Genomic DNA, 9,463 nt, shown 5'->3' on the forward strand with positions numbered 1-9,463 from the left:
TACTGCTAGAGAACACCATGCTCCATTGTGGAAAGAATATTAGGTGCATCTGATTTCAGCGTCTGAAAATGAAAGAATGTTATTCAATTGCCAAAATCTAACTGACTTTATTTTATAAACCATTAATGAATAAAAATAGAAAAGGTTACCTGAGTGAAAGTTTGATGACCACCTTGACTAGTCAATGTCAAATATTTGATTCAATAGATCATCTGTCATGACAATTTGATCCACTGCAGATGTGTCTTGGCCACATGCATTTGAATCATCTTCATGATAATAAACACAACAAGACCCACAATTTAATCTCATTAATGCATAAAGGAATATGTACCATCACCAAGAGAGGGCCTTGTCAATGACGAATGAGCTAGCATGAAGCTGTATTTTTAAGAATTGTTAGTCTACACATAAATTGCATGGATGAACATAAGTGGTGTTACAAAAATACGTCTCTTCCAATTATATCAAGTGTACTTGCTATGTGCATGCGAAAACCGTGTTGCCCAAAAAAAACATTCATCAATAGACCTGCATTTTGAACACATCCTTAATATACACGTAACAAACTTGAACATTAAGGTTTAATGATCATTGTTTGAAATGAAATGCATGATAAAAAAATAAGGCACCATTAAAGACCTACTACTCAGGTGTGCCTGAAGGGTCATCTCTTTGTTTAAGAGTATCTAGTATTGCTTCATGATCAACAGTAGTCACTGTCCATAGCTCTTTGGTCTTCGGTTTTGCTTGATTCTATAACAACTTGACATTTGTAGCTATAATAAGGTGTGAATACATTATAATGGTTTTGTGTCTCTCATAGTCTTCAAATGCATGTATGCCATTCTTTCTAATCATGTATGTTCGCAACCAAGTTCCCACAACAACAACTGAACCTGTAGGATATGTGAACCCATCATCATTTGTCACTGGTTGTGTTAGCTTTTGTTTTCCCTATACACATCGTGCCAACCAATATTCTGATCTCTCTTCATTCCCTTGCGGTGCAACAACTGCAAAAACATGTCCTGGCTATACAAGATCTAATAGACGATCATACTCAAGTGAAATTTCCATGTCATCGTTTGACAAGGATATTGTTTGAGATAAAGGAGTTAGATAGTGGGGAACCCACGTATCAACCTACTTACTTGACTCGCATTGATCCCAATCACACCAAAGACAACTTTGACAAAAACAAGCCAACACTCGTGTCCAAATGGTCCATGTACTTGCATCTAAGCTGAGAAATGAATGCATCTTTGAAGAATCTTTAATTGTTTGACAATCCAATCTATCTCCCACTTTTCCCTCCTCAACCAACCAAAAAAATCTGCTCACTACTGAATCAAGAGTACCTCCATGTGACAATGCTGAACTACACCAATCAACAATAGAACATGCATCAAAGAAATTTGCACCTAAAATCCTCAATTGCTCCTTAACTAGAGCTCTCTTCAAACATGCACCTGCTCCATCATGCTCTCCCTTCCCATGCCCCACCTAAAAAAAAACCAAATATGAGGTATACGCCTCTCCACATGCATTCTACTCAACAAATAAAACATACGGGCATTCTTAAATTGACCCGTACAGTTATCTAACCATATTATATGTCGGTCAATTGCAATATCTTTCTCATGCAAGAACTCAAAAAAATTCTCGAAAGAATGTTGCACATACTCAGAGGAGTGTGATCAATCATCACTCATATAAAAATGATACTCCCTGATTATCTTCCTATCTTCTTCTGTACTATCAGGAGCATGTCTATATGTAATGTGAACAAAAATAGCAATCTGGACTGAATTTTAGTACTGAGACTGTACCTCATTCTGTGGTTGCAATGTATAGTTCTCTGCAAAATCAACTACCAATACAATAGTGCCAATTGGGAAAGAGTTCTTACACATCTTGAACTATTGATCCAACCATTGAGACCTATGGGTGTGCCTTGCATACTTGTAGAAAATATTTTCCTTAAAATCCAAAATAAAATCAGCAATACTCACTTCTCTTGAGACTAATTCACATCTAGAACCTTCACCTCCACTCTTCAAAGTATATTTCACTGTCTCGTATCTTTTTTTCTCAACAAAATTATTTCCAAACTCGTGTTCGCTGCCCTCATGAAAACATGAAACAAACTTTGACAACCCACCGCATTCTGAGCACTTCTCATTCAAACAATCATTTCTATAGAAATAGCAGCCATCATCTCTAGGGCATAAAAATAGATCTTGCAAGTCTCTTGATGATCTCGGAAATAGCATTGCACCACACTCCTGCAACATCTCATTAGTATGCATCGTAGAATGAATATGACATAAAAGTTCATGGTACATTGAAAACTCCACATGGTACTTGCAACAACAGGTATTGCGAATCTTAAGAGGAACACAATAAAATGGTTTCAAAGATTCAAAGGCCCTTTGTGATATTTGCAAAGTTGGATGTAATTCACAAATTTTTTTGTACAACATTGTTTGGCTTGATTCCAAGAAATGTTTGGGATGCCGTGTGCGGTCTCGGTTGCTGATTCTTAATTTCAAAACATCCTTTATATTGGGTGACACTCTAGAATTAAAGTTTCAAAATTGTTGAATCTCTTCCTTCACATTGTTAGTCAACTTTCTATCAACACGTGGAAGCCTCCCACCAAATGCCCATGTATCTTGTTGAAGTGGATTGTCAAGTCTTTGTCTTCGTGCAAGTGCTGTATCCAAAGTTTTACAGTTTATGTTAAAATCAACACAAGTTTGTCTCATTTGACGAGCCTTCCTCAATTGATGGCTTACTAAGGAGGTTGTAATCACTCTTTGAGCGGCTCTCTTATCTCTTTCTTTGGTATTCTTTCCAATAGAATTGAGAGCATCAAATAGATTTTTTGCAATAATAGAATTTCTCTCCATCTCCTTGTTCATACGAATCTTCAATTTGTTTAGCAATGGTCTCATCTTTATCATCTTTAGCAATTGAACAAAGAGTTGGCATTGCTCAATCAATGTCTTATTTCTAAAATTTTGGTTGAAAAGTTGTGTAGCCCACAACCGAACGGTTCTTGTTGACCTATTGCCTTCAAGATTCGCAATAATGTTATCATCGATTTCAAATAACCATTTTGGGGTTCTTGAAGGTCTTGGATTTGGAATTTGTCTTTCATCCATGAGAGGGTCTTCATTTCTAAAGTAATTAGGTGTTACATATGGTTCACTTGGTCGAGCAATTCCACCTTCAACGTTAAAGTTTTCCACATTTTCACCTCCTATGTCAAAATTTTCCACATGTTGAGCATTTTCATTATCACTTTCAACATTTTCAAAATTTTCAATATTTTCACTTTCAAAATCTACATTTTCAATAACTTGTGGCACATTTTCAAATTCAATTTCCTCTTCAGTTGAAGTAACATTAGAAATATTTAACATACCTTGTCTTCTCCTCCTATGACATTCTCTATCTCTTTCTCTATACACTTCAATTTGGTCATTTGAAAGTTTTCTTTTGTGTTTAGACTTCCGACGACTACTACTCCCCATTTCCCTCCACACATGCGCCTTCGTGATTGACAATGTAAGTTTTCACTTTAAGAATCTCCCAAAAGCACAAATTTGTCTCTAGCTGTCTGAAAACCCGTGATCCTCGATAGAAAATAGAATATGCAGACTATGGGCCGTTGGAATCTACACAATGGCCCACAAACCCTTTTTTTCTTGGTTTTTTGTACAAAAAACGGATATCAGATTTTATCTGATATCCGATTTTAGTACAAAATTTGTGGTCCCCCAAAAAAATTCTCGTTGCTGCCATTTATTTGTAATATACCACATTGTAGAAATCTGATATCGGATTTTAATTGGATATCGGATTTTAGTAGTCATAGAGAGAGAGAGGAGGAGAGGGAGAGGAGAGAGAGAGAGAGAGAGAGAGAGAGAGAGAGATGAGAGAGAGAGAGAGAGAGAGAGAGAGAGAGAGAGAGAGTGAGAGATAGAGAGGAGGAGAGTAGGAGAGGGAGAGAGGAGGAGAGGGAGAGAGAGAGAAGGCGAGAGAGAGAGACGGAGAGAGAGGGGGAGAAAGAGAGAGAGAGACATAGAGAGAGAGGAGGAGAGGGAGGGAGAGAGAGGAGAGAGAGAGAGAGAGAGAGAGAGAGAGAGAGAGAGAGAGAGAGAGAGAGAGAGAGAGAGAGAGAGGAGGAGGAGAGGGAGAGAGAGAGAGAGAGAGAGAGAGAGAGAGAAAGAGAGAGAGAGAGAGAGGTGGAGAGGGGAGAGAGGGAGAGGAGAGAGAGGAGGAGAGGGAGAGAGAGAGAGAGAGAGAGGAGGAGAGGGAGAGAGGATGAGAGGGAGAGAGAGGAGAAAGGAGAGAAAGAAGGAAGGAGAGAGAGGGGGAGAAAGAGAGACAGAGACAAAGAGAGAGAGGAGAGAGGGAGGGAGAGAGAGAGAGAAAGAGAGAGAGAGAGGAGGAGGAGGAGAGGGAGAGAGGAGGAGGTTGAGAGAGAGAGAGAGAGAGGAGAGAGAGAGAGGAGAGGGAGAGATGAGGAGATGAGAGAGAGAGAGAGAGAGAGAGAGAGAGAGATGAGAGAGAGAGAGAGGGAGGAGAGGGAGAGAGGAGGAGATTGAGAGAGAGAGAGAGAGGTGGAGAGGGAGAGAGGGAGAGAGAGAGAGAGAGGAGAGGGAGAGAGAGAGAGAGTAGGAGAGGGAGAGAGAGAAGGAAGGAGAGAGAGACAGAGAGAGAGGAGGAGAGGGAGAGAGAGAAGGAAGGAGAGAGAGAGACAGAGAGAGAGGAGGAGAGGGAGAGAGAGAAGGAAGGAGAGAGAGAGACAGAGAGAGTAGGAGAGGGAGAGAGAGAGAGGAGGAGATTGAGAGAGAGACAGAGAGAGACATAGAGAGAGGGAGAGAGAGGAGAGAGAGAGAGGAGAGAGAGAGAGAGGAAGAGGAGAGGGAGAAAGAGAGAGAGTAGGAGAGGGAGAGAGGAGGAGAGGGAGAGAGAGAAGGAAGGAGAGAGAGAGAGGAGGAGAGAGAGAGAGGGGAGAGAGGAGAGAGAGAGAGGGAGGGAGAGAGAGAGGGAGGGGAGAAAGAGGTGAGAGAGAGATAGTGAGAGAGAGGGGGAGAGAGAGAGAGAGAGTAGAGGGATAGAGAGAGAAGGAAGGAGAGAGAGAGAGAGAGAGAGAGAGAGAGAGAGAGAGAGAGAGAAGGAAGGAGAGAGAGGGAGAGAGAGAGGTGGAGAGAGAGAGAGAGACACAGATAGAGAGAGAGGTGGAGAGAGAGAGAGAGGTGGAGAGGGAGAGAGAGAGAGAGAGGGGAAGAGGAGAGGGAGAAAGAGAGAGAGAGTAGGAGAGGGAGAGAGGAGGAGAGGGAGAGAGAGAAGGAAGGAGAGAGAGAGAGAGGAGAGAGAGAGAGAGGGGGAGAGAGGAGAGAGAGAGAGGGAGGGAAGAGAGAGGGAGGAGAAAGAGAGAGAGAGATAGTGAGAGAGAGGGGGAGAGAGAGGAGAGGAGTAGAGGGGATAGAGAGAGAAGGAAGGAGAGAGAGAGAGAGAGAGAGAGAGAGAGAGAGAGAGAGAGAGAAGGAAGGAGAGAGAGAGGGAGAGAGAGAGGTGGAGAGAGAGAGAGACACAGATAGAGAGAGATGTGGAGAGAGAGAGAGGTGGAGAGGGAAGAGAGAGAGAGAGGGAGAGAGAGAGAGGATGGGGTCCTATGGTGTCATTAGGGGTCATATGGTGGTCTTGGGACACCATAGGACCCCTTAAGACACAATATGACCCCTAATGACATGATTTGGTGTCCTAACGGGTCCTATGGTGTCGTTAGGGGTCATATGGTGTCTATAGGAGTCATATGGTGTCTTCGGACACCATAGGACCCCCTTAGGACACAATATGACCCCTTAGGACACAATATGACCCAAAGCAACCCAATATGGTGTCATTAGGGGTCATATGGTGTCCTAAGAGGTCATAAGGGTTTATGGAACACCATATGAGCCCTAACAACATGCTTTGGTGTCTTAAGGGGTCCTATGGTGTCCCAAGGAGTCATATGTTGTCTTGGGACACTATAGGACCCTTTAGGACACAATATGACCCCCTTAGAACAAAATATGACCCAAAGCAACCCAATATGGTGTCATTAGGGGTCATATGGTGTCCTAAGAGGTCATAAGGGTTCTTGGGACACCATATGACCCCTAACAACATGCTTTGGTGTCTTAAGGGGTCCTATGGTGTCCCAAGACACCATATGACCCCTAACAACACCATAGGACTCCTTAAGACACCAAATTGTGTCATTAGGGGTCATATTGTTGCTCTCTCTCTCTCTCCTCTCTCTCTCTCTCTCTCTTTATTCTTTCTTTCCCTCTCTCCCTCTCCTCCTCTCTCTCTCTCTCTCCCACTCTCTCTCTCTCTCTCTTTCTCACTCTCTCCCTCTCTCCCTCTCCTCCTCTCTCTCTCTCTCCCCACCTCTCTCTCTCTCTCCTCCTCTCTCTCTCTCTCCACCTCTCTCTCTCTGTCTCTCCTCCCTCTCCTCCTCTCTCCCTCTCCTCCCCCCCCTCTCGCTCTCTCTCTCTCCCTCTCCTCTCTCTCTAAAAAATATGACTAATAAAATCTGATATCCGATTTTTGCCATGTGGCAGTTTACCAAATAAATGGCAGCAACGAGAAATTTTTTGGGTACCCCGCAATTTTTTTTATTAAAATCGTATATCGAATAAAATTCGATATTCGATTTTAGTAGACAAATTTTAAAATTTCCAATTTAGGCTTGGGAATGCTTTTGTATTTGGCTTGGAAGTGACAAGCCTGGAAAGTCAACTGAAAAAACGTGTTTTTTAGTATTCCTTGGTTTTCTAGACTTTACACTGGTGGCTGACGACTTTTTTTGTAACCAAAATTGATAAAACAAAAAGGGTTTTTTAAAGATGTTCCCATCTTTCCAACAATATAAGGCTTGTCTTATTTCGACTTTAATAAATAATTATTATTTATTTTCTAATTGAATTCTGACAATAGTCCTGATTGATATACTGATTGGAAAACACTCATAACTTTCAAACAGTACCGAAACATGCATCACATCCTATGCTTCATATAATATAGGGAAAAATTAAAAAAAATAAATTTCATAAAGTTTTGACCAAGTTAAGGTGGTCAGACATGGGAGTTTCTGAATTTCTGAAAAGCTGTAGTAAAAAAATCATAAATAATTATTTAATTTATAAAAAAAATTTAAAAAAAATGTGTCACATCCGGACATGAGTCTAATACTTTTATTATACATATTATAAAAAAATATTAAGATTTGATTGTGATTAGGGTGGTCAGACATACGTCTACTTCTTATTTTTTTCCTGAAATTTTAGTACCACTACATTGAAATTTGAAATTTTCATCAAATAGGATTTTTTTTTTCCAAAAAACAACTAGTAGCTTAGAAACTAAATTCAATTTTCTATATATTCTCTTCTTACATATTTTAAAAATAATGTTCACAACTTATTCAAATTTTTATGTCAAGTTGCATAACTCTGATTTTCTGAAATTTCATTGCCTTCTGAAATTTCATTGCCACTTAAGGGCCTTTTTTGGCACACCATGATCCTGCACATAACCATGATAGTGACACAAATGATTCTCAATATCAAGAAGACTCAGATCTATTTGAATGTGAATTCATATCTCAGATGGGACCGACAAATAAATTTACCAAAGATGAGCTGCAAATGTTAGGGCGACGTGACTATGATATTAGCTACTTGTGGCCCACCGATATTCCAAATCAGCAATTACAGTCCACTGTTGTCCAATTCATATCTGCAGCTAAATTATAATTTCACCCACCTACAAACCAAGCCTTGCCCATAGCCAGCGAGAAAATCTATCTCTCATCTCAACAAAGACTTGCACTTGACATAATTCTACATCATCAATCTAAACAAGTTGCAGCCCAACCTCTCCGAATGATTGTTCACGGAACAACAGGAACTGGTAAATCAATCTTGATAGATTGCATTAGACAAAAGTTAAATGTCTCTGTAGGCATTAAGAAAAACACATTGTTAGTTCTTGTACCTACAGGTGTTGCTGCATATAATATTCAAGGAACAACTATTCATGCAGGCCTCTGAATCCCTATAAAAGAAATGCATCCTTTGACATGGCAAGTATTGTTCACATTCCAAGAGCGTTTTAGGCATGTTAAATATATTCTAATAGACAAAATGAGCTTCTTGGGCCCTAAATTACTATTGAAGATTGACAGTCAGCTCCGCCAAGCATTCCTTGATAAACAACATGAAGGCTTTGGTGGACTCTCCACAATCCTTGTAGGTGACCTTGGACAGCTCCCTCCTATAATGGACAAACCAGTTTATACTTGGCACTCTATACCTCTAAACTTGTGGCAATCATTTAAAATAGTTGTGACATTGCATACTTTTTCCACCAACAAGGTGCCTCTGTTAAGCAACATCAATTCAGAAGCCTACTCCAAAACATAAGAGATGCACAACCTAAGAAACATGACTGGCAGATCTTAATGAACCAAACAAATACAAATCTCACTGTTTTGCAGCAAAAGGAATTCAACTCATCAATCCATTTGTTTGCAACAAATGACTCAACAACGCTGCACAACAAAAGAATGTTGAAGGAATTAAATTTACCCATTGCTCTCAGCATTGCACATATTGTGCAACAAACTAATACTGACTATGATAACAATGAACAACTACCATTAGAGCTACTATTATGTGAAAATCAGCAAGTGATGTTGCTAGCTAACTTGTGGATTGAAGTTGGCCTTGTAAATGGTTCCATTGGCCTTGTTAAAAAAATTGCATATGAAAACAATACTAAACCACCAGACTTGCCAAAATTTGTTATTGTCCGCTTTCAGAATTATAAAGGCCCTCCATGGGATACATTGCATCCAAATGACATACCCATTACTCCAATTACCCGACGCAAGCGTACACAGATTCCATTGACAACTGCTTGGGCCATAACTATTCACAAATCTCAAGGACTTACACTGGATAAAGCTACAATAGACATAGGCAACACTGAAAAGCAAGGCCTAACATTTACAGCTATCTCAAGGGTCAAATCAATTGATGGAATACGCATTCATCCACCTTTCTCATTTGAAAGGTATGCAAAAATGCAAAAAAGTGCTTTTACCACCATAAGAAAGAAAGAAGAAGCTCGCTTGCAACAACTCTTTGGCCTCACATCTACATCGCAGGATTACAATCTACATCTATGAAATGCTTGCACACATAGTTTTGGCCTTCACTTGTTCACCAATCAAATGGTTGACATTCAACAACAACCATTCTGCCTTCTCCACTGCTATTACACAGGTAAAAAAAATTCAATACTAATATATCACAATTCCCACTTCAAAGTTTTTTCTTTTTTGAATACGCTATTTAAATCAAAATTTCATTGCATACAGTTACTTATTCGT

General features: G+C 40.1%; 1 protein-coding gene across 1 annotated transcript; it reads left to right on the forward strand.

The window, feature by feature from the left end:
- Positions 1-8,530: 8,530 nt before the first annotated feature.
- LOC131860366 (uncharacterized) lies at positions 8,531-9,259 on the forward strand. Its single transcript, XM_059214765.1, has one exon. It carries the CDS (start codon positions 8,531-8,533, stop codon positions 9,257-9,259), a length of 729 nt encoding a protein of 242 aa, XP_059070748.1.
- Positions 9,260-9,463: the final 204 nt, after the last annotated feature.

The sequence above is a fragment of the Cryptomeria japonica genome, chromosome 11 (genome assembly GCF_030272615.1).
Source record: "Cryptomeria japonica chromosome 11, Sugi_1.0, whole genome shotgun sequence".
NCBI classification, from domain to species: domain Eukaryota; kingdom Viridiplantae; phylum Streptophyta; class Pinopsida; order Cupressales; family Cupressaceae; genus Cryptomeria; species Cryptomeria japonica.

Excerpts from the sequence above, each read along its gene's own strand:
- LOC131860366 (XM_059214765.1), top strand. The coding sequence starts at position 8,531 with ATGAACCAAACAAATACAAATCTCACTGTTTTGCAGCAAAAGGAATTC.